Here is a 25,890-nt window from a genome sequence, read left to right on the forward strand (position 1 = left end):
GTTTGGGGTATTCCCAAACTGGAAACAACAAGAGATCAGAGAAGTTTGGAGATTTTGTGGAAAATTGGCATAATCTAAGCTAATCAGCTAGAAACTGGCTGGACAGTTATGCAATAGTTTGCAGCCAGCCATAAAAGGTAAATAGCAAGTCAGTGCAGTGGTAAATAATAGCCAATTTGGAGACTTTTCTACTCATAAACATGGCCAGGTAACCAGTTGCAAGGACGGCCACGTGCCCTTCAACCAATGATTTTATTAGACGCCATATTCTAAGAAAACATTTCGCAGGCTTCCAGGTCCCGTTACTTCCCCTCTCTTACCCACCCTCAAGGCAGTTATCCTCTTTGCGTTTCTGCCGGTGTTTCCCTTACCCGGTCTTCTGGGGGCAGTTGCTTTTCTGAGTATCATGGTCTTTTGCGCTTCGCTGAAGAACCGACAGGCTCTTTTCGTTCTAGCGTCACTCACGTTTTCAGAGGTCTTTGCGGGAAATTTCTTCATGGGAGTTTTTGCCTATAGATCCGTCGTGTGAATTTATTCAAAACTGCAGGTTACAACTTATTAGGTAGCCTAAGATAAGGCCTTCAATGATCCCTTTTTTTTTTTTTTTTTTTTTTTTTGCTTTGTACATTTGGCAAAGGCATTAGTCTCTTGACTAATGTGTTTGTGTAACAGCAGCTCCAAGTTCCTAAACCCTGCTGCGGGGTGCGCAGCACATTTTTAATGCAGATGATGTTCACCTTATTGTCACACGTGTAACAGTGCTAAGCACAGATCTTCTTTTACAGGCTAAAACACAAACAATCTCTGAAGATGGCCCTTGTTTCCAGGGGTTTCTGTTGTTTCTTGCATTTCTACTGCAGCACCTACTCAGTCCAAGTATGTTTTGTCACTGCCAGCGATTGAATCTTAGTGTAGGTAGCCACCAACCTGATGAGATTACAGATAATCTTTCATTTATGGAGAGTGTCCCACTCATTCATCAGGATGGTTTTCCTTAACAGGAATCAGCATGGCTCATTAACACAAAACTGTATTTTCAATAAGGTTGATACTGCAGCAATGTATAATTACAATCTAATAATTTAACACTCAGGAGCACTGTAAAACAAATGTAAAGGACTTTGATTATTACAGTTTGCAAATGGACCAGAAAAGCTATTTACCATCATTACAAAGTTGGTTCATATTGGTGTATTTAACACATGTAGGAAAAGCAACGCATCCTACAGAATTAAATTTCATTTTATAGCTCTACTAACCAACTGCATAAAACCTTGAATCTGTCCCCATGGCTTGTAAAGGATTTTTCCCATAACATTAGAAAGAAACAAAAAAAACCAACAATAGTGAAATTTTGCAACTGTAGCATAAATAGGACCCTGCTGAAGTCTTTCTTCAAACATTCATAGTCATTTAATACCAGATTTTTGTTGCTGTACCATTCGTTTTAATAATGGCATCTAGCTGAAACATCAGAAAATTCTGTAAGTTTTAATTTCACACAAAATTTGAAAAACAAAAACCAGTGCCTGTTTTAATGAGAAGAAAAATATCAACAGTAGTTCTTACTGATAATGGTGATATCTTAATTTAAAAGTCACTCCTAGATGTGCATAATCTCTACCTTTAAATCACAGCAGAGCACAGACATACTCAGTGCAAACAAACCCATAGAATGAGCATAACTAACTGTTACCACTACGGGCTGACTAGGGCTCTGTTAGTGGTTGTGCTTTATTTACGTATTTCCAGTAGGTTTTACAGTACAGCTAATTCGGCACAAGAACCTGACGCTTTTTAGACAGGGTTTTAATCAGTTATTTCTTGAAAGCTAAAAACAAGCAGAGCTCTGCGCCATGTTCCCTAATCGTTCACGAACACAAGCAGTGTTGGCTGTAGCCTTCTCGATGCTGTCTAACCTGCTGAGTACCCGAGGTCTCTCATCGCATCCTCGTGCGACCACTACAGGAAAAGGGATTTGCCGTGACCGTGCTGGGGCCACGCACCAATCCTCTTTCCTCATGGCTAGGTTTCAGGTGCATGCACTGATCCTGTGGCCTTTATTTTTGAAGCAAGAATAACAGAAATTACGTGAAACAGAAGTTTCTTCAAACTGACTACTCCCTTTCTCCCAGCAGATGCTCTAGGATATGTTCCACAGCCTCTGGGAAATTCTCACAGGTTAAGTAAGGAGCCGGATTGATTTTGTCTTCATCTGCTGGTCGGTATTTACCTGTAACAGATGATGAACAAAAAGATGCATTTATAAAGCTGCTCTGGGTAACCTGTCAGCTTGATCTTTTTCCCCCCAAAACTAGAGCCTCCTAGGATCAGAAGCAGCCAGACATAGTAGGACGGATACCCATCTGACGTTCTCCTGGAACAGACATCTCTCAGGTCTTTCCCAAACAAACACTGAGATTTCCTGAAGACTGCTCTAGGAGAGGCTCTGGCTCAAAAGCAACATTACTTACGCACTGTTTTCAATCTACGGTACTGCAGTGACACTATTCTCTGTCATTTGGGTTGCAGAGTCTTGAAATTACAACGTTACATCTCCCCTTCTGGCTTTTGTGAGAAGAGTAGGATTACTCGCTTTCATTTTGAGGGTAGTGGAGTGTGTGGCACGAACAGCTACTACCTCAGAAAGACCTTAGCAGTATATAGTATTACCACAGTATCAGTAATGTTGAGGGTACTTGTCAGTCCCTTAAGGTTCTGCTTTTGTTTGAAGCAAAATGGTGTACGTAATTATCAGCGTAATTACTAGGGAATGTCATCGGAGTTTCTGAACGGTCAGAGGTTACATCGACATGACTGATCTTGGTAATCTAAGATATCGCGTTTTAGATAAGTACCACTCCTCTGTGTTCTTGGCCTAATGCTCTTATTTTAGTCATTGTAAAATTCAAATCTGCGAGATCAGCCACCCCCGTCTATTACCTCATATCATCTTGCTATCAGTGAGGAGTCTCTGCTCTAAACCTGTTGTTCAAACATTAAGTCCAATCTACGGCCTACCTTGACTTAATCGCAATCTCCTGCCTGACAGGCTGCCAAGCCACAGCTGAGGAAATCTACTTGCTGAATTAATCCCCAAACGAGCTGCTCCGTAACGATACGTTCAGGGTCTCCCAGCAGCCCCTGGGTGGACTGAACTGCAGGAACAGCAGGCATCTGCAGAAGCCTGGAGCTTGCCCTGGGCTCAGAGTCTACCTGCGCTCGGTCAGGAGCACGTGGGCTGTCATACCCTGGGCAAGATCGATGCACCACTGTCTCCCGACAGGACCGATTCAACACGTACTTACCGGTCCTCACTAAAATCCCTCGCATGCCAGCGTTCTGGGCCCCTCCAACATCATCCCTGCAGTCCTGGGACAGAACAGGAGATTAGTAAGTTAGTGGCCACGGACATAACTCGTTAACGAGTGTTTTATAACATCCTCTGCCTTGCATGTCACTAATGAACCACTTGAAAGCAACTATACTGAGTCAAATCCTTCAGTTACCTATCACAGGAATGATTTACTACGTGGTTTTGGCCTGAAGCCAGCAGACTTCCCCGGGCAGGATGTTTATGGCTGCTCCAGCACCCACTCAAGTCAGAGAGCCGACCCCAGGGGCGACACTCAGTCCTGCAAGTTTCCACGCTTCAGTTTTCACCCCTTATTTCACCCAGCGCCTTCGGAAAGACGGGTTCACATGGCGTTTGGGAGGCACCTACACGCAGCGGAGAGGAGCGCTGCATTAGTGGGCAGGCGATAAGATATTCGGTCCCCACATACATCACCAATCATGACGGCCTCCTCTGGGGCACAGTCGGTCCCTCGTAAAGCTTCGAGGAAGAAAGTCTTCTCTGGTTTCCCCACCACCGTGGCTTCGGTGCCTGTTGCGTATTCCAGTCCAGTTACAAAAGGGCCAGGTCCCAGAGCCAAGCCGTTCTTTTTCTTGAAATACCTGGCTTTATGTATGGCTATAAGAGGAGCGCCATCCAATATCAACCTAGGGAACCAAGGAAGAAGGAAATGCATAATTATATTACAGGTATTTACAGCTGAAGGTCTGATCCTGCTTTCATCTACATTGATGACAAGACTCCCACTGACGTTCATTTATTTGGAGAGTTAAATAAAGTTCCTTCCTTTTTTTTCCCCAGAAACCGCTAATAAAACAAATCCCCCAAATAAAATCCTCAAGACAGGAGTTTCTTTAACAGTTAAGTATTTTTTAACTCCTTTCTATATCTCTAGTGCAATTAGCTTCATTTTTCTAAGCAACCCGACTCTTCAGAAAGGCTAACATCCTACCGTCAGAACCGATCTGATTTCCCCATGCAAATATTTTAAGATACATTAACCATAAGCAACGGCTGTAGGTAGCAGCTCGACTGCCACAGCCTTAATTTCCTGTTCATCTCCCTGCCTTGACGGAAAACACAGCAGGGCTTTCAAAACACTGCTTCAGCCAGGAAACCTGCAGCCCAGGTTGTTAGCGGAGCAGCTCTTGGGGCTGTTTGCATCACCTGTAACAGCCAGATGATTAAACAGCTATATGTTTCCAGCAGGGCTGGGTGTTTAGGTGAATCCCAAGCAAAAGGTGAGTCATTAAACCTTGACTTTTATATTTTAACGTTGAAGGAAGAGCAGATTACGTGAAAAATCACAAAGATATCGGGCACATTCCTGCCCCACTGAATTCCCCAGTCAGCAGTGCTATTACCATTCCTTTTAGAAACAAAGCTGGATTTGATCTCCTTGCTATCCAGGACCAAAAATTCCAAAAGGGAGATGGTTCAAAGCAACGGATCACAAGATTCCTAACGCTTCCGAGCAGAACGAAAGGGTCAAAGAATAAGGACCACAATACGCGGCATTACAGCATTGCCCCAAGGGTCTCAGCTGGCCGCAGCACCCGGGAGGCTCAGAAAGCGAGGGCAGCAGTGGTCTGACGGGCTGGGAACAACAGCGGGGATGCTCCCGCTTCCCCCGGGCCCATTTGTGCCCCGATGCACCAGCAGGAACTCTCCTTGGGTTTTCACAGGTTTAAAGAGCAAAAGGAGTCTTTTATTCCTCCCTGACAGCTGCCCTAGGCATTAAAAAAGAATCTTCCTGGTACTACCAAGCTCAGCAATGTTACTGCAGTCCTCCCCCATCCCCAGCCTCAGTTTCAGTGCCATAAAAGCCCTCTAGATAGCATCCATAAAAGCTGAGGTTCCCTGCCAAACGCTTCCCGTCTGATTTTACGGCACCTTCTTCAGGTCCTGCAGGCAGCTCCAGTCTTTATCACAACAGGTAGAAATGTAACTAGCACAGTGGAAACAGCAAAGCTGGGTATAGAAGGGCACCACTGGCCGTTATCTTGAGAGCAGAAAGGAGGATTTCTTTTCCCCTTAACCCTGTTTTACAAAAAAAGCCTTTAAGAAAACAAAAAAAATAATCTTGTTTTGTCCCTTTATAGCCTTTCTGGAGCTCTGCTGTGCCTCTGTTCAAAGCGGCCGGCGTAGGTTAGCTGTGCGCTCCTTGGAGAACGTCTCTTCTTTCCCCCGTGTCGGCAGAGCAACTTGGGTACTTTGAGCAATGCATAAATGATAATATTTCATTTCACTTAATTATCACAAAGCACTTGTACTGAATCGACACGTTCCAAAGCAAGCTCAACAAGAACTAAGCTGGCAGGCGTATCTGCGAGCAGCCAGATATGTTCACAACAGGAGGATGCCTCTAGGATACAGAAAAATTTAATTTGACAGTGGCACCGCAACCACTTACAGGAAGGATCTCACCTGAGAGAATTCCTCTAAACGTGGCATCAAAATCCCATGTATACAAAAAGGGAAACTTATTCCCAGGCATTTCAAATGGTGCCTAGAGAATGATCTTTGCGTATCACGTTTTGGGACTCATATTGGGTTAGATGATTGATCTAACCTCACGTTGGATGTCAGTAGAGTAGTTGCAGTTAGTCAGCCTGGGCTCCTCACAGTCAGTGAGAAGGAAGCAGCCCTTCTGGGGCACGGTTCATCTGTCCTATTTTAAGCCTTGCTAGGGGAAAAATGAATGGTGTCTTCCAAGTGCCTCCTCTCTCCCAGGTCACTAGCTCAGACACAGGCATCTGCATTGTAGATATCTGCGTTTAATCAGATTCACCTCAATGTTTCGCTGCGAGCAATGCGAATCCCAAATGAGTTAGTTATCAGAGCAGTAAAGGACAGTGGTATAAGGCTCAAAGAAGAGAATGGGTCAGTAGTTAGTTAAGCATTTCCTTCAGACCAAACCAAAGTGACACCAGCAGGACAGAAGTTTATCCCCAACAGAAGACTAGGGGAAAACCCCAGAACAAGTCAGTGAGATATTCAAGATCAACTAGAGCACCTCCTAGGGCCTCTGCCCAGCTTGAACGGCAGGACCAGGACAAACACCGGACAAATCCAGGCAGTATTCAGGGAGGATGAAATCCTCCTCCAGGTAGAAGAGTCAGCCAAGAGGCTGGGAAAGCATCCGCCACAAGGCAAGGCCGGCTGAAGGGCTCGGGATTGCTCAGCCTATGCTCCACGCTTGAATCCAGGTCTCTCTTGGGCAGCAAGGGCAGCTCAGGCCCACTGCCAGCTGCAGAGGCATGGACCAGATTTGCCCTTCGGCATCTCCCTTCTGTCACCAGACCAAGTGTCCAGTTCTGTGTTTAACGCAACAAGTCCAAATCCAGGCTGGGATAACCTCCTTCACTTCTGTAGGACCTGTTCTGTAGGCTTTCTTGTGTACTCTGGCCCCATAAAGCCCGGGGCCCTTGGTCACTCTGAACATGACTTGACTGGTTCCTTGTTTTAAGTGTCCAGGTCTCCAGCCTGAGGCAGCTAATGACTATCATTCAACAGCTAATGTATTCATGACAGAAATATCAATAACCAAAATGAAGCAAGCACTGGAATCCAGGATGAGATGACTTTGTGCAGTCGTGAAATTAAGAGTCCCCTCATGAGCGCAGTATAAAACACAATGCCACTGGCAACATGCACTAATGAGGCAGCCACAAGGTTGGTTTGGGTCTATACGTGTTTTTATGACGTAGAACTGGCATGCAGATAAGGACAGCACTGGCTTGCTATTATAAGCAGCCTCCACAAGCTACTGGTGAACAGTAATTGTTAGCTCCTCTTCACATTTAGTGCTTATAAAGACAGATTGAGACGCTCAAGACCACATTTTTTTCCAATTTCAAGGTGAAAAACCGTGCAGTGGCAGCCACCCTGAGAGCAGAGAGCAGGAAGGATTCATCATATGTGTTGTACCACAGCAGGGAGTTAACCAGGAAGGGGTTAGCCAGCAGGGGTTAGCGCTCCCGCAGCAGAGGTAGGTTGTGCCTCTCGGTAACAGGCTCACATTCAAGTCTCTCCAAGCTAAAGTCTTCTCCTGGTTAAAAGTTATGACTAGTCTGTTGAGCAGAACCTAGAACTGGAGAGAACGGTGCAGGGCTACGCACCTCTGCACACGTTACTGCAATCTGACGCAGTCGCAGACAGCTTTTATCTGACTTACCACTTATATAATCTACAGACAAAATTACAGGTTTTAGTGATAACATGGACTGGACCAGATCCACAGTTCATCTAACCCAGCATGTTGTGGTGGCCACTGCCGAAAACAAGATGCTTCAAAAGAAATTACTAGAAATCCGACATTAGGCAGATAAGGAATAATCTGCCCTAAATACTGGGTTTCCATCTAGCCCCTATAAGATTTGGGCTCTGAAGACAGAGGTTTTGAACACAGAAGCCTTCTCCCTACTCCTTCTTGTTTCTGTGTAAGCATTTCCTCTTGAAATGTTACTAACCTTTTCACGTCAACGTTTTAATTTTGTTATGTTTGTAATTGTCTTGTTAATGCCGTAACTAAGTTTAATTACAGACTAAAACCTATGAAACCCAGGGCTGGCCTGCCTGAGGCTCATGGTTAAGGTCCCCGAATCCACAAAGGTTAGTGGTTCCCTCTCAGACACGGAAGAGGACACCACAACCCTCACTACGTAATGGTGATGTTGTTATCACCCTCTTCTCTCCATACAGGAAGGAATTCCTCTCATACGTGGAGATACAGAGGCCAGCATGAGACAACCATCATCCAAAAAATCAACGTGGAGACACAGACTTACCGGAATGCCTTGTTCATCATCTCATAGTTAAAGTGCTCAGGAGCCAGTCCTACTACCACTGCGTTAGGGTCATGAGTGGCTATCCCTGGAAAATCAAAAATGGTACCACTGATTATTCTGAGTGAACCAGATTTTGTTCATACTTAGCAATACAGTCAGCTTTTTGCATGGCCAAGTGATCCCCCAACTATCCACACCACCCAAGCAGACCCAGTCGTTACAGCATGTCTATTAAGAACGTGGGTCACAGTCTGTAGCTACGTCTGCCCCTCTTCACAGAAGTTCATTGATAACTGACTGCCTTCAGACCCTTTTTATAGCGGATTATACTGGGAATAAATTGAAAACATTCTCAGTGCCCTTCAGAGGGAGGCCGAAGAAAAATGACTGACTTCTCTCAGTCTCACTGCACAAACAAACGCTGGAAAGTCTGAATGAGGAATTAAGAGCTAGAGCAGTTCAAGTTCCTAAGAATCTTGCGGGCTATCGCCCCCGGGGAGCACAGCGAAAGGCGAAGCGGGTCATCAGGTCAAGAGCGGCCCATGGAAGAGTGTCACATTTCCCCAGCGGCAGGCAAGACTGGATTTGTTAGCTGACAAGTTTCAGTTACCGTCTTCCATGGAGTGAAGGGAAGTGTCAGCTCTTGATTTGCACAGGAAGTAAAATTTTCCACGCTTTAAACCAACTGAATTTCTGTCATTTGCCAAGCTAGGCAACAAGTGCGATTAATCACTTTACAACAAAAAATAGCATTTTTTGGCACAGATAAATCACTTAGATGAGATATATGTCTTTCAGAAATGAGGAAAGCCTCACTGGAGAAGGTGTTGATCCATCCAGAGTCTGTCACCCTTCATGAAGCACGCACCTGTATAGTCTAACAGCAATTCTCTCACCGTCTCCACTGAAATTCAGCATTGTTTTTAAACTGAATGACTTTTTATTATCTAAGAATATCAATTTGCACTTAGGGTGGAAAGCCTGATTGCCGTTCTGCAAAGCAGTCTGGTTATGATGGCAAAGATGGTCTTGCTGCATGACCTAGAAGTTGTTACACTAGGTTACTTTTGGCTGTTTTGAAAGGTCTTTTTTAATGTGGATTAGTTCCCTCGAGAACAGCTTACACCTCCTTTGTCCTGCACTGTTCTGGAGGAGCACGGTCATCTTCAGATGGCAGCGTCACCTCTGAAGGAACTAGATATAGCCCTGTAACGGCTGGGAGGAACAGGACCATGGCACAGAACCAGCAATGGAGGCAGAGCAGCATCTCCAGGAGAAACAGGAGTACCGGAGAGATTTATTTTAAATAGTCTAAGTAACAGCTGCACCCTGCACTTGCTGGAGTTTTTGCTCTGCCTTCACACAGCACATACTCTACACCTTTCCCAGGACAACTAGAACTGCTGCATCTCCAGAGAGCATCACTGCAAGCCCCTGGCTGATGTCTCATGCTGCGTGTCCTTCAGTTGGCACAGGCAGCAAAAAGTAGCACTCACAGACGCCATGTGGATTTGTGACACCACCCGAAAGCATCTGGGGCCATTAACCATGAATGGATTACATTCATCCATCTGTGACCAATTTTATAGAGAGATTATCCAAGAATAATTCAATAGCAGTCACTAACAGGGTTTTAAAACATTCTCCATTGTACTTAAATGTTTCAAGAGCAGTCCTGAGAGAATGTGAGCCAAATCGCTTGTAGAAGAAAAACTAACAAAGCTATCCATGCCAGATTCAGGCTACACACAAAATGCCACCCATTTACTCTGCTGGTATCTCTGTCTTTGCCATCTTGTACAAAATTAGCATCAGCTACTGTTAAACTGATGGAAAGATCCCAAATACATAGAGATTAAACTGATTTATCTACCTGAAGTGCAATCAGCTGCTGTCTCCGACCCAAGAAAGCCTTCCTGAGAACACAAATACAGAATGGTGCTGGGGGGATATTTCTCCAGATACAATGTTAGGCGGAGCAGATCATCAGGTTTCACTGCCCTCACAGCCCATCCGGCCTTTCCTCCTCTGTGCGCTTATCTTTCTGAAGATGACTGAATAGACCACGGCACTAAAATTTAACAGAAAATGTCCACCTCCTAGCAAGACTAGAACCTACTTAAATTACAAACAGTAAGGATTTAAATTTATAAGGCAAGGAGCAGTGGCAAATCATCCACATTTTCACTGCCCTGAGTTTAGATGAAAGACTATTCACAATCCAATGGACTGTTTTCAACTCCAAGCAAGCTAAAAACATGCGTATCTCCACTCTTCTTCAAACGAAGATGTGGGATAAGTCAAGGATTAACTGTCCTAACTTTAGGCACCTGCCTGAGGTGTCCAAGTTAGAATACATCAGCTTAGGCTCCCCTTATTGTTGAGGGGGAGAGACAGGCACATCTGAAACTAAAGCAGGTGTTAACCACGTCTTTAGAGATGACAATCTAGAGTGATAAAGTGAAAAGCTTTAGAGATGACAATCTAGGGTGATAAAGCTTCTATCACCCAATTAGGTATCAAAAGTACATGGAATGAGACCTAGATGTTCAATAACTCAAGCTAAACAGTAACTACCTGGAGATTTCACATTTAATAGCCATCTATTAAGAGAGAAAGAGCTTCCCGTGTCTCTACACGGAGACTTTTTAGCAGTTTGTCTCACTGCTGATCTAGCAATACGCATGGGACACTTTGATCACTTTGTCATCTAACTTTGCTCAAGAAAGATCTTTGTGAGCCAGTGGGACAAAATGCACTGCAAGCAGCACGGGACCAACGTCAGCTGGGAAAATTGCTTGGAAGTGCTAGTTCTATATGGACACAATCTCTGTACAATAGCGGAGGAAAACTTCTGATTTCCCACAAATTGACCCATTTTTGCTACAAAACATATCAGCATTGGTAGGTGGAATAGCTCTCCAATGATCTAGTAATAAATATTACTTTCTACACTGGAAATTAATAGAAAGTAGTGAGTTTTATCTGAATTCCTGCCCCTTTGAAGGTTTTAGCTGCCATTCCCACTACTCCTCAAGCAGCTATGACAATCATGGCTTTAGATTGTTTACTGTTGAATTAAAAAGAATAAAGAATTTTTATGACTCTGGAGAGTTCCATGTTTTAGGCTTCCATCATGGCTAGACGTCACCGAAAGTACTGTTTACAACCAGTTTATCACAGTGAGAAGTAGCGGACACTTGAACTCTGAGAAGGCAGAGCAGTGTTTTACATGCTCGTCGTTCTACAAAAGGGAGAGCGCAATGTTTCCTCAGCTAGCGCTTCAACAACCTTTCCCTGTGCCGTTCTCCCACCATCTCACCTGTGAAGTCAGGCAAGGCCTTATCATCCACCAGGAGAAGAGGCCGCACCTGCTTTTGCTCCAGGAGATTTCTGGCTGCTGTCAGAGATGTGAAGATCTCATTTTCCGCAATGTCAAATCCCAGTTTCGTCAGCCTCTCCAGCAGGTCTCTCTTGCACTCTTTCGTTGTGTTGGTCACAAATCGAACGGTAACTGGAGCACCCCGGAGCCTGATGTGGAAGAGCAAAGGCAAATTGGACAGATAATCCTTTTACTTGCACACTTCGTATGCCTCTCTGGGATTTAAAAAGGATGATCTGTCTAAAGGTGGCAGCTGAAAAGATTGCCCATGTCCCAGGCTACCGGTGGTACAGTCCAGAAGCAACAGGAGGTCGTTACCTTCTGCGTGGACTGGAGCACAGCGTGAAACAGAGGACAAAAATTACAGCTATGCTCTGCAGAACAGGATCAGGTCTCCCCTGCTCTGCTTCTGCCAGGAAGAGTCAGGAGGAAAATGGTGATTCCAAATTCCATCTTCACAGGAGTAACAAAAACACCTTTGAGCAACTGCAACTAGTCTGAAAAGCCTTTTAATTCAAACTGGAGCATAAGTAGTCCAGCCCTGCGTTCTGGATTAACAGAATCCTGAACCAAAATAAACAAACAGAAGAACCTTGCTGCTAAATTAATATATTGAACTCAACATGCCGGGTGAACTTCACAGTAGCTGTAGCTCACTCGGAGATGCAGGATGCTCTAGGAGCCTACGTTATCTGCGTGGCAATTTTATGTCGGCTTTTGCAGCCATTTCTCCCTTTACAGAGGAACATTGATCATCACATAAAACCACATTATTGCCCTACGCTGACGGTACATGCTACCGAACAACCAAATAATTCCAAGTGACAATTTCAATGGCATTTCCTTTAATTGCTCCCCCACCATCACTTTCTCTGTTTGTTACTATAGAAACAAACTCTGGCATCACGACTGCATGGAGAACAGCAGAATAAAGTTGGTCAATGCTGGAGACTTGCTTGCACCTGCCACTTCTTGCCCTTGTCTGTTCTGCTTCCTGGAAAGACACGCTGGCCTTTCACAGCTATGAACTGGCTTAAAAAAAAAAAAAAAAAAAAAAAAAAAAAAAAAGTCCCCTGTTTACCAATAAAATAGAAATTAAGATTTATGCCCTCAATACTAAGAGGCAATCCTGAAAATACAATCTATCCATTTGTTCCCGAAGCAAGCTGTCTGCCAATCATTTCAGGTTCTCTCTAGGAAGGACAATTACCTGGATTAGCAAAAAAAATTATGAGAATCTTTCTTTTCTTTTTTCTTATCTTCAAGCAGAAAGACCTGGCTGTTCTTTGCAGGGAAATGACCTCTGTTCTCCAGACCTGTGATCCTCAACGGAAGCACAACAGAGCACTGGACGATCTCCATGTCTTTTCCCTTCTCTAATTTCCTCCCAAAGCTAGGACAGGGCCCGCATGAGCAAAGCCCAGTAGGAATCGAGCAGAAGCACAGCAGAAGGCAGAGGAGAATCAACGGCTTTATAAAATATTGTCCGTCTTCTGATTCCACAAAAATCCTTTCTATTGCCCTGCCTATTGCCTGAGGGCTTGGAGGTGAGCAGCAGACAGGAGAGACGCAGAGCCGTTCTTGACAGCATCGTCCCTTTCGTACATGCAGGGAATTTCCAGAACGCTAACTCTCATCCGGCACAAGTTCTCCCTGCAGCATGAAACACGGGCAGGCAGGATCCAGCGAATGAGTGCATATGAATGAATACCCAGCACTTCAGTAGTTTTTACTTCCTTGCAGTCCTACATCTTTAGGGGATAATTACTTCCACAGAATTACTGGTAAAAAGAAATGCAGAGTTTCCTAGTCCATCTGCTTTCCCTCTGAGCAACAGTCTAGCTTTACAAAAATCTAAGCAGTCGACAGAACTCCAGCAAAAACTTCCCATGCTTAATTCAACCCTACTTCTCTCCCCTCATTAATTCTCACTGCTCCAGTATCTTAAGGTGTCCCCTGCCACTCACCACGGCGGCATACATCACTTTATACTGTTTCTCTTCATCCTTTGCATCCCTGACTTCTTCAGGGAAACAGTGTCAGAACACAATACAAAGATCCCTGGCACTGCATATCCTACTTTGCTGCCGACCTGGTCCTTCAACTAGAGCAAATCATTTTACTGTGCCTCAGTTTCTGTACTTACTGCACTGCTAATTAATGTGTTGAGATTCATACAAATCTGTATTATCAAACACTTCCCAACTAAAAGGCTGAGGTTGTTTACCTAGCAGAAAAAAAATTTTTTTAAAAGAAAGCCTTGTCTGAAAGACCAAAGGAAATGAGGACTTGGTAAAGGATACCTTCCTCACTGGGCCAAGTTATTCTCGCTGTTATTCCAATCTAGCCCACCCCAGGCTTAAGGGCTCACACATATGATCAAGCTTCTGTAGTTAAACGAAGCACCAAGCATCAGCTGAGCTGAAGTGACCTTGTTACGCATGGGGTGATCCAGGTTAACCTAACAACCTTCCTCTTTGGGCTAAGGCTGCAGTCCCGCATGAATTAGCTGAAATGCTCGGAATAATAAGTCTTTTCTACACAGAAAAGACTTGCAAAAGACCTTAAGCGAGCTTCTTAGGGAAACCGCAGGGGATCAGGTGGTTTGTAGTAACAGCTCAATGTCCAGGCCCTTTGCAGAGTTCTCCTGGTGTTAATACAGGTGTAACTAAAAAGCAGAATTTGGCCACATATTTGCTTACGTATGTCAGTAAAATAAGGCAGAACCTTCAAGCCCCTTTCATTAAAAGAAGCATCTTTGTGCAAACAGCACTGACACAACCCACAAGAGGAAATGGAAAAAAGCAACTTGCCTTTTAAGAGCTTCCTGCGCGCCTGGCACAGCTGAGTCTTCAACGTGAAGCGTGCCGCTGAGATCCACCAAGACAGCTTTCAGCGCGCGCCGAGCTGCCATCCTTCATTCCCCAGGGAAATGGCAAATAAATGAAACAACGAAAAACTGGTTAGCAGACAATGGATAATAAAAATAAGGAACTCGGTTAAGCGCCTCATTTGTGCCAAGCCCAGTATTACTCAGAACATTACTCGTAGTATTAAATGGGCCCCTTTAGACAGAGAAATAAAAGGCAGTGTTTAAAAAAAATACATAATTGATGGGGTGGTATTTTCCCAAAGACTCTATATATGGAAATCAGGTGCTATTTGTTTTTTAAGTGCCTTTATTTGTGCGTGTCAAAAAAATCTCTAAACAACTAAGACTGTTGGGAAGGGGATCGTTACGTCTGGTATTGCTGGCTCAAGGCCTCAGCGAGCACGTTTCAGCAAGTCCCATCGACACCAGCGGTGTTGTTCAAGTAAAAATAAATACAATACTACTAAGCAATGATACAAGTGCTCTATAATGCTCAAAACGCACTGCAGAAGTGGCTATTGCTAACTTTATTTTTGTAAGCCGGATCTACAGCGATCCGGCCCACAACACAACTCAGGCGTCCCAGTTTTTAGGCCCAGACTACCTGCTCGTCATCAAACAAATGAAGGCAGGTAGGACCAGCTCCTGAGCCAGCAGTGTGGATTTTGCAGGTGGCTAGTCTGGAAGCCATCAGGGCTCAAGGATATCCAGCACCCAAAAGGATTACTCCCTCCTCTCGCAAAGGGGGCAGCCGTGCAGTCTTTCTGCAGCGAGCTTGTGTGTCTTACAAACAGGTGTAGGACACTCAGCCTAAAACAGAAACCAGCGTTCGAAGAATAAAGGCACCGGGGAAGAGAACATTAAGCTTTGGTGCGAGTCATCTGGCTAAAAAGTTGTCTTTGAAAACTAGTACATCTTTATAAAACACCTGCTCTTTACGTATTTTGCAAGTGCTCTACCTCCACAGGCAAATTTGCTGAGCCATTTCTTAGCGAATGTCCAATACAGGAGCTTTTCTCCTGTTTGTCAGACATTACTTTCCGAGCTGTCATCACTAACAATCCATCAGGATTTTCTGTTGAGCTGTTCTGGTTACAGACGGAGCATGCAACATGTATGTACTTTTAAAAACATCCATAGCAGTCAGCCCCATGACTGGAACTTGTCTTAACAAATTTAATTTTCTATCAGGACATTTTTATCTTTGCAGACAGATTTATCAGCTACTAAGATCATGTGAACTTGATGTCTAAGGTACAAGATACAGCGTGCGGACAACTTTATGAGATGCCACTTTAATTATTCCTCCTGGTTCCCTACAATAAGAAAAAAAAATGCTTATTTTATATTATGTCTGCTGCCAGAGAGATCAAGGTTAAATGTCTACGATAAAGAACCGATAACAGAACTACTCAGGGAGCTTCACCAGTATCTCGGGAAAAGAGGGCACCAGGTTTCTCAGACCTCCTCCCGGGGTAAAATCCTTGGCGCAGATAAAGTGCCTGAGCAGAGTGGAATTTGGATGAGTCCACAATATCTGCGGGACACAGAACCGTCCTCTCTCGGGCCCTTCGGCCCCGGCACGGGGAATTTGGAGCGCTGAGGGGGATTAAAAAGCTGCGAAAACCGCAGAGCCACAGAGCGAGCGGCCTGCACGGGCAGCACAGCTGGGGGAAGGCTTCCCCGCCTTGGCAGAAAACAGGATTTCTATTTTATTTTATTTTTTCACCCCCCTTTTCCCCTGCTGATTTTCCTGTTTGCAGTCTGTTTATGCAGGCTGCGCGTAAGTCGTTTGCGGGGACGGTTTTCAGCATCGCCTAATTCAGCGCAGGCTGATTCAGGAATAAAGCTCGCAGCCCAGCAAGCCCTAAAAACCTGAGAAATCACTGAATATAATCATTGCCTTATTCCTGTGCCTCAAAGAAACCTTCCTCTCGCCTGCTCTCCCCACTGGCAGCAGCTATCCACCCAAAGTGCGTTCAGCGGAGCTCTGCCCAAGCCCCCCAGCCCACGGGGGGCTGCTGGTGCCCGGCGCCGCCCCCCCTCTCCGGCTGCGATGGTACCGCCCGCCCGCCGCCTCCCGCACAGCGCGGGCGGGCCCACTCTGCCGTGGAGGGGGGGGAGCAGGGTGGCGCCCCCCCCCCCCACTCCCGCGCATATACTAACCTGGCTGCGGCCGCCCGACCGGGTCCTGCGGGCTGCCCGCCGCCGCCGCCACGCGGGGTCCTCGCCGGCCGGGGCTGCCCGCCCAAGCGCCTGAGCCCGCCTGGCGCCGCCGTTCCGCGCAGGGCTCCGGTAGCTGCCGACAGGCACCTCGGCGGGCAGCCCGCCGCGGGGGCGGGGGGCGCTGAGGGGAAAGGGCGCGCGGGGCCGTTGGTGATGGAAGAAGGTCCGTTAGGCGGGGCCGCACCGGGATGGGGGAGGGGGATCCCTCAGGCGGGGCCGCACCGGGATGGGGCGGGGGGATCCCACAGGGCTGCGGGCGCTGTCCTGGGCGCCCTCGTTCATCCGATGACAAGGGCAGGCAGAGCTGGGTGCTGAGGGGGCGTCAAGGGAGGGGAAACATCCAGCCCGCGTAGCAGAGGAGGGGGCTGCGCCAGGGCCTAGTCATTTGGGGGATACAGTACGGTCCCTGTGTTCTTCCCTGCTGCCCTGTCACACCCGGCAGCCCCAGAGACACCGGTGGACACTTGGACACTACAAACTCAGCCTCATACTGCTGCTGTATTGGTAATTGCAAGAACTGCGCTTCACTTTTTACAGGGTCCCTGTATTCAGCCAGAAAATAGCTGTTTGCCGCTGTTGAGAATAACACGCCAGGAGACACAGCAGGCTTCAGCATGCCGGTGACAGCTATGGAAGCACCTGTTTGCAAGTGCTTAGTAGAAACCTCTCCAGTTATTCTATAGTGGACTTAGTCCTCATCAAAATGCTTTGGTTATTGACATTTCTGAGCCAGCTATGAGCGATAATCATGTGCTGTCGTGGTTTAGGAAGTGCCGGTCACTCCTGGAGGGCAGGCAGTAACTTTGCGCATGGAGCTCTTTGCCAAGCAGAAACTCTTTTCTGAATGCTCCCTGTTATTGAGGTACCTGGAGCCCCTGCCAGTTTTTAGGGTGTTTTCTACCCAAGAGCTTGTGAGGGTAAAGATGTGCTGTTATGAGTGGAAAACTCAAGTACTGCAAGTAGGAGTCAAATGTAAAATAATTAAAAAAAAAAGGTAGGGAAATGCTTTACCTGGTTCAAACAAAGAATTACAGTCACAGTAGGCACGTTTCAGAAGTGCTCAAATGCACACGCTGAGGAGGCAGTGTTGTTATTCCCCTGTGTTTTCCCTCTACAACCCTGCCTTCTCTGCCCGTATGCTGTCTACCCTTTTCCCCCTTCCATGCTCATTACTTACCTCAGCTGCTGTCCCATCTTGAATCGCTGTCTTGCAGCCCCCAGGTAAAACTTGTCCCAGTTCTGCCCCAAACACAGCATTCCGGCAGCACAGAACTACTGGCCCTTTCTACTGCATGCATCTAATCTGCTATTTGGAAATAATCTGAAATAAGCATGTGAACACATGCTGTAAACCATATAGTGAAGCTTCAGCCTTTCTGAGAGAATGGGAGGAAGGGAGAAATCACTTATTTCACATGTTTGCAAAGCTGCTGCTTGCAGTCTTCAGTACTGCCTTTTATTTCAGTAAGAAATAGTGTTTTAACAGCTCCGGTCAATACAGATGGAAATGAAATGATACACAAGCAATGCTTCATTCAGGGCCCCAATGCAATGCATCAGCAGTGGGAACATCTACCGCTGCTTTTTTAAAAAATGCTGTGATTCCTACATGCGGTTCACATCTGCAGCCTCCATACCTTCTGTGATCTGGGTAGCAAAGGCCTTATATATCATAGGGCAATGTAGTAAGACTCAAACTGTCATCATCTTTTTTTTTAAATCTGTTTCATGTAAGTACTGTTCAATTCCCATGAAAGAAGATATGTTTATGAAATTAACTGATCCAGAGTATAGCCTAGTCACCTCTGAATTACACACTTTTTTTTTTTTTAATAAAAAAATACTTTGTAATAGATTTACTTACTCTGGAATTTAAGACATGGCATGATTATATTCTGCCTCTGCCCAATGTTAACTATGGCTCACTGGGTTTGCTACCTAACACCAAAATATTGCCTCATAGTGGAGAGCTGGTATTTGCAAGAGCCATAGGAATAAGAAGTATTTTATATAAGAACACTAATTTTGGTATGTAGAGCAGGATGAAGTTGAGTTTTGAGATACTACCGCTGTACACAGATATGGAGCAAGTTATGAAAGAGAGTGCTTAACTTAGAAATTCAAAATTTATTTACAAGTTTTCACTAAAAAAAGGAAACAACAGAAAACCCTCCTCTTGGATATACTCTACTCTGCAAAACACTGCAACTGAGGACCATTAAATTCATTTACACATTTTACAGACTTATCTTTGTATACAACCATACTTTAGTCCTCAAGACATCAGAAGAAGAGATCAACTAAGCTGTTTTAAAATAACGTAACTGCCGGGTTTCTCTAGCCCTTCCCTCTTTTAAAAATAAGCAAAACCAACTTAAGTCACACTCTAGCAGAGAGAAATAGAAAAGACTTTTGAAGTTTAACTTTTCTAAAAAGGTACACGAGGATCAGTTTTCTTGCATTCAAAGTTGCTATATAACACTGGACCTGACCCAGCAGCCTGCACTGAAACAAGATCTGTATCAAAGTTATTAGCAGTACTGAGAAAGAGCTGCAAGATCATACCCATAGGATCAGTTCAGAAACTCCTTACTTTAACTAAGGAAGATGAAGAGGCAGGATGGAGGTTGCAAATTTGCTGTTTAGAAAAAGAACCGCATTTGCAGAGGGCGCAATATTCTCCTCCCGTATTACCCCAAAAGCTCAGAATACAAATGGCTCCCCACTTCTAGCACACAAAGTGCTACACAGAAGTTCAACACATGCTTAAAAAAGTAATAATAATCCTTGAAAGAATAGTAACAAATACTAGTTACTAAGATTGCTTGCTAGTCTAAATTAACACTGAGTTGCCTCCATTTAGGTACAGCTCTTTGAGGTTTTGCATAGCTATCGCACGTATTTTCACCCTACTTTGCCATTAGCATCAAACATCATTGATCTGAGAAAGCGATCAAACACCAAGAGAAGAATCCTGGCCTCAACCTAGCCAGAAAAATTCCACTTATAAGTTGAACTGAAACAGTTTGGTTTTTTTCCCCCATCTAGCTTTAGCCTCCTCAAAATCACAACGGTATTTTCAATAGTTTAGAATATTTCTAGAGCCAAATCCATACTCTGTTAAATAGTACCGCAGCAGTAACTATGAAATAACAAACACTAGATTTTTTTTTTTAATTTAAAAATAAACTGGGAGTGTACCGAAGGAAATCCATCCCTGAGTGACAAGACGATTAAAAACCGCATCCTATTGACAATCATTGCAATATGTCACAACGCGTATTTGAACAGTCAGTGCTATTAACAGGCAGCAGTAGAACTTGTTGGAGTCCAATATATTTACAGCGTTGTTGCACCGATCCCATTTTCTTGTTTAATGAAACTGCAAGCGAACATTAGGAAATAACATAAATAGAAACAGTGTCTTTATTACTGCAAGTTGAATGTCAGATTGACAGCTAAACCACGTTGGATCCCAGAAAACTCAAAGCAGTGATGGTTGGCAACTTTCCTCTTTGGATGTCCGAAAGCTTTTGCAACACATCATCTTCAGCCGAACAACAGGAGCAGCACAATTGTAACGGAGTTCACTGCTATTAACGGCACTGCAGAGAAATAACAGAGGAACTGTGAAATTTTTCTTTTACGCATCACAAAGAGGCAGAATTTCATGTTATGTTGAGAGACTACCTTTTAAGGAGTAAAATGCATTAAATTTTTTAGTTTATATTTTTAGTTTTATACTTTATTCAACCTAGGGCACGAGGGCTGCGTGCTGGGACCTGGGCCTTCCTCTGCAGAGTCCATGCAGGAAGGAAGGACGGAACCAGAAGGAAGGACAGACTGAAAAGGGCAAGTAGAAATGGCAGCCGGTTGATAAGAGAAAGAATCAAATGCTGAGATTCCTTCCTTAAGGTACAGGAACAAAACTTTACAGCCCGTGGATAGTTAACAAAACATTATCGTCACCTTACCTCTCATAACAGTTCGTACAGATCGAATGAGGTTCATTAGCTGCGCTTTAATTCCTGGTTCTTCTCCAAATCCTCCGATCCCTTGATCGCTTCCCCAGCCAACTGTGTCACATAAAGACAGTCAGCTGTGTTAAAAAATATCATCCGTTCAACAAGTGCTATTAGCAATATTAATTGGTGATCCATCTTGAAGAGGGTAAGTTTATCACTAACACCAGAAAGACAAATTACAAGCCAATTAGCTTTATTTCCAGACCACGTACATTGCTTAAAGCAGTGTATTGAAAAATGTTAAACCTTTCAATGAACACAGCAGCAATGACAGATCAGCATTTCTGAAAAGGAAACCCTTACCTCATAAGTATCCCTTACGTACTATTAGTCTCTGCATGTCAGAGAACCACATGAGTTTATTTAGACTTCAAAAAAAACCCCCAAAACTGCCAATACAAAAATCCTACATCTGTTCACAGTCCCTTACCAGAAGCTACAATAGCAAATAGGGTCAGCAAATAGTAGCAATAGCAATAGCAAAAAATGGGTAAGAAATGACATTTTAGCACAAGTTAGAAACCAGCTACGTGACAGAAAACGGTCAGAACAAATTCCAAATATACGGGATTATGATTTCCTTGACTTCTATAAAATGTAAAACTGGACATTTCCAGCAAAACGCCTTGGAAATTTCTCAAAGGGCAGCGGAACGGCCGGAGTTTTGCAAAGAGTTTCGGCGGGACCCAGCGCCGGACGAGCCGGCAGCGCGACGGCCAGGTCGGCACTGACAACCGCGAGGCTCCGTAACAAGGAGAAATACCGGGACACGGTCGCATCTGCGGCTGGATTCCACGTGGAAGAACAGGGAGAAGCTCTGCGCATCACCCCAGGTGGCTCGATGCACCGTCTCTGCCCAGAGCATGGTAATATTCACCGGCAAGCAGAGCATTAGGATGCGTGAGAAGTATTAAAATGCCTTTTTGTAAACCACGCGTGACTCTCTGCAACGCTGCTTTTCACTGAGGCTGGACCTCAGCCCCCACGCCGAGCCCCGAGCTGCCGCGTTTCGGGCAAGGCCTGGACCCGGCCTCGGGCACCTCCCGGCGGCGCGGCTCCGTGAAAAGATGCGACGTAATAGAAAAGAAAAGAATAAAAAGAAAATGGAAAAAAAAGAAAATAATAAAAATTAAATAAAAATTAAATTAAAATACAATTAGATTAAAATAAAAAATAAAAATAGAAATAAAATAGAAATAAAATAAAATAAAATAAAGGGGGGTGGGGGGAGGGTCTCACGCGACCACCGGATCCTGGTGTGCGGCGCAAACGCAAATAAAACTGTAGAAACGCTAAACAAAAAATAAGCGAAAGGAAAAAAAGGAAAAAAAAAGGAAAAAAAGGACAAGACGAGGGAAGATTTCAAGCGCGCCGGCGGAAAACTGGAGCCCGGGGACCACCGCGACCGCCGGTGTCTCCCGCCCTCTCGCCCCGGTGACGCTACGGGCGCCAGAAGGGCCGCGACATGGCGGCTCCCCCCCCCGCCCCGCCGCCGCGGCGCCGCTCACCGTGGCGCAGGAAGCGCTCCTCGTGCAGCACCGCGATGGCGTTGACGAAGAGCAGCGCGGCCTGCAGCAGCGAGTACAGCGTGAACGCCATGGCCGCCGCCGCCGCTGCCGCCGCCGCCGGGGCGGGACCGGGCGCCGCAGCGGGACGTGGCGGGGCGGGGCGGCGCCATGGCGGGGCGGGAGCGGCCGTGAGGCAGGGCCGGGCTGGGCCCCCCGAGTGGGGGGGGGGACCCGGGCGTGGGGCGGGGCCGGGCAAAATTTTGGTGTCTGGGTGACACCTTGAGAGAACTATTAAAGAATATTTTCTATTTAATTTTATGGACACTATCACTTGATTTGGTTTTTTTCCCCCTGTATTTTTTTTTTTAATTTATTTCGCAGCATCCGTTGCCTTAAATTTTCGTGCTAACGGGAAATCGGCTCGGATCCTAACTGCTGTTTATCCAAAATGCAATGACTGCAGCAGCGCGGCTTCGTAACAGAAACCAGAATAAAACAATTATATTACAATTCTTGTATTGATCGGGGCCTCTGGGCGCTTCCGCAGTCAAATAACAAAAATAATAACAACTGGAGCTCAGGGATACTGTATTGTTACTGATGCATAAATATATGTATTTTTTTTTCCACTTGCGTCTTTGGGTCTGGCTGGCTGAGGGGGTTTGATTTGCATAATCGCCCTGATTTTATTTCCCAATAATAGTACAATAATCCGACACGGATGCGTTCGCTAGCCAGCACGAAGCGGTCCGATGCCACGGCGGCAGTTTAACAGTTTAAAACGGAACTGTCTCTCATTGCCCAAACGCCTCCAAAGTTCCCAGAAAGATTTTTAAACATGCAAACTACCTTTTTCCGTGCACCTGTAAATAACAAAAAAGGCTGATCTTGACCCCAGATAAATATCAGGGGTCGAAACCAAGCGTCTCTAATAACCACGGTCATCAAGCAGCATTTCCCGGGCTACCTTCTTGCAGTATCCAAACTATAAATAAATACTAACCTCAACGAAGAGCTAATATTTAGAATGACGGCAATGAAAAAACGAGGCTTTTAAAATAAGGATACAAGTTATGGCTTAATATTTTTACCCATAATTAAGATGTATTTCCAAACAGCAGCTGCTATAAAACTTCAACTCGACATGGTTTTCCCCTTTCTAAGATCCATCACGGCAACTTAACAACCACCTGAGTCTTATCTCTGAATCACCATGCTACGTGGTTGGAGGCAAAACCAGACAAAGTTGCTTGCGTTAAAAGGAAAACATTTTTTTTCTTTATTGGAGCATTATGTTTCATTTCAGTAAATTCCTGTGGTGTCATCTGCAGAGTGTCTGAAACCGTTTTACAGATGTCAAAGGATTAGAGTTTAGGTGAGCGACATATTGTGCAGACCTTAGGATTTTTCGTTCTTTTACCTTTTTCCTTCGTTTTTTTGTTTGGGGTTGGTGTACAGGGCATAGCTCTTTGGGCCTGACTCTCCTTTTTTCTGCTGCAGCCCACGAGACTCAATGCAACCGTTCTCAGGGTTGTGTTAGATTATTCCTGGTGAGCAGATACCAGGCCACCGAATGCAAAGGAAGTCTTCTCATGACTTAAACCCTCAGCCTCATGTACCATCATCTTCTGAGCTTCTTTTGTGAAATAGCTTTGACCATTTCCTCCTGTAGGTATCTTACGTACGTATCAGTACACACCACGCTGCTGCAAAGGACGGTGATGTACCGCGGACGTAACTGCTCTACTGTAGGACAAATTGGACGCTCGGATGATTTAACGGCGGGTTTGTTTTAACCACCAAATCCGGGAATGTGATACGGCTTTGTGCATTCGAGTGAATTAGTATCTGGTTCTTACCCTTCATTAGCTGTACAGAGACCTTTGTCCTGTCCGCTGCTCTACATGCACTGCACGCGATCGTGTCTGCCTTGCCGTTGATATTCGGGAAGCGTATAGGTCCATCCCCTTCAGAACACTGACATCCTTTCCTAGGATTTAGCACTGTGAAAGAATTTAACACAGTTTCACATACAAACAGACTACCTGGAGATTGCAGGAAAAAGGACAAATAAATACACCGTTCTGAACTTACATATAAATTTATTGGTGCCATTTCCCAAATTTATCACGCTTGGCTCTGCCACCATAATCTTTTAATTATGTCGCTTGTTGTGCAGTGCATACACACGCGCGCGCTGCTGTTCATCATGGTATTATCAATACCGCAGTATCACATTATATTACATTATTTTACATTACGTTGTGTTATTCCCATCGTGATCCCTGTCACCATTTGTATTACGCTCATGCTGCGATACGCCAGTCGAGACCCAAGGCCCCGTTATGCCAGATGCCATGTAGATATTTTTCAGAGATGACAGGCCGAGAGATTTCCCCGTCTACGTGTCAGCTATGCTACAGCGGCTATATAACAGGCCAAGAAGGGAACAAATCGACTTAGCCAGAGAACTGGAAGTCCCTGCTTAGACTTGCCTTGCCCGCGGCAGACAGGGCGGATTTGCAGGCGTTGGGGCCGCGGCAGGTTTTAAGGGGGGGATTTACAGGAGGATGAGCAGCATGGGAGAAAGCGCAGGAGCACCAACGAGGGCGGCGAAGGTGCTCGCGGTCGCTGTTCCAGGCTGCAGGAAGGCAGGAACGACTCGCTAAATTTAATGCGGGTGTAGAAAGACGGTGATGGAAACGGCAAAGGCTGTTGCAGGCCCCGGGCTCGTGTTTTTCGCCACGGACGTGCAGTCACATGTTTGCATTGAACCACAGCAAAATGACAGCAGCAGCATGTTAACGTGAGTTAACGGCATCACTTTCCTGCACCATGGGTGGCTACAGCCGTTAGCTAAGGCACCGTTCTGGATGCCGAGACCAGCCGCATGGAAGACAACCTGTCGGCAAATCTTAACGCTGTAATGATCCTGCAGATCCTTGCAGCGCTCTGAGATGCGTGGGCACCAAGGAGGAACCGAACACGCCAACTCCCTTTTAGAGGAATAAGCGTTGGCCAAAGGGCTTTTCTCCTGCTTCCTGCGACTTTTCCAGGCTGGCAGTAGGCCAAGAAAGTTGGAAAGACGAACGGGAAAAGATATACCCTCCCCACAGCACGCCCACAGCAGCTGTTGGCCAAGGGCATGAGGGAGGACTACGCTGCGTGGAGGCAAGGAACCAACCTCTGCCTCCCCGTGCCAGATCTCGGGCTAATCTGCCCCCTTGTAACTGCCACCGGGACGGGAGAACACCGGGCTTGTGTCTTAGCGAGTTGGCATCACGCCGGAGGCAGAGGTCACTGGTTCCAGGAAAGTGGCAGCACTCAGTTTAAAGATTAATAGACGCTATCTTCCTTCAGCCTCTGAAGGTGGGCAGATTAAAAAAAAAAATCACATACATGGCTGACTTACAGATTGCAACCTATGTGATAACGTTAGCGCAGGCACAGATTCGCTCCACCGCAGCTAGGAGGAAACCGTGTGTAAAAGGTTAGGTCTCAGCTCAGCGTGCGGCATTCAAGGGTGAGTCAGAAGGATTGAGAAATTGGTGTAAAAACTACCAGAAATCCCTCCTGTGTGTTTTCCCGTGACTCACCCCATGGAAGCAGGTACTACAGCGTGATGCAGGTCTCTACGGAGTGGTACCTCCTCGCCAAGGACAGGGGAAAAGGGAACGAAGGGGGCAAGGCCCTTCTCAGTACACCTTTGCTCCACTCGCAGCGCTGCCTGCG

The 25,890-nt window shown here is 45.6% G+C and overlaps 2 protein-coding genes across 3 annotated transcripts; both read right to left on the bottom strand.

The window, feature by feature from the left end:
• Positions 1-951: 951 nt before the first annotated feature.
• Positions 952-16,624, bottom strand: HDHD2 (haloacid dehalogenase like hydrolase domain containing 2). Of its 2 annotated transcripts, none has more exons than XM_067315399.1 (7): positions 16,566-16,624; positions 14,341-14,442; positions 11,468-11,676; positions 8,146-8,230; positions 3,786-4,002; positions 3,309-3,372; positions 952-2,233 (listed from the first exon to the last, which is right to left on the bottom strand). In XM_067315399.1, exons 2-7 carry the CDS (start codon positions 14,439-14,441, stop codon positions 2,118-2,120), a joined length of 792 nt encoding a protein of 263 aa, XP_067171500.1. In that variant the 5' UTR covers position 14,442; positions 16,566-16,624; the 3' UTR covers positions 952-2,117. The 2 variants fall into 2 exon arrangements, with proteins under 2 accessions (XP_067171500.1, XP_013814076.1); XM_013958622.2 differs by lacking the exon at positions 16,566-16,624 and adding an exon at positions 15,826-15,839.
• A 2,108-nt stretch (positions 16,625-18,732) lies between these two features.
• Positions 18,733-22,307, bottom strand: IER3IP1 (immediate early response 3 interacting protein 1). The gene is made up of 3 exons (XM_067315400.1): positions 22,159-22,307; positions 20,600-20,701; positions 18,733-20,230 (listed from the first exon to the last, which is right to left on the bottom strand). Exons 1-3 carry the CDS (start codon positions 22,247-22,249, stop codon positions 20,175-20,177), a joined length of 249 nt encoding a protein of 82 aa, XP_067171501.1. The 5' UTR covers positions 22,250-22,307; the 3' UTR covers positions 18,733-20,174.
• Between the last annotated feature and the right edge of the window lie 3,583 nt (positions 22,308-25,890).

Source organism: Apteryx mantelli, chromosome Z, assembly GCF_036417845.1.
Source record: "Apteryx mantelli isolate bAptMan1 chromosome Z, bAptMan1.hap1, whole genome shotgun sequence".
Lineage (NCBI taxonomy): Eukaryota > Metazoa > Chordata > Aves > Apterygiformes > Apterygidae > Apteryx > Apteryx mantelli.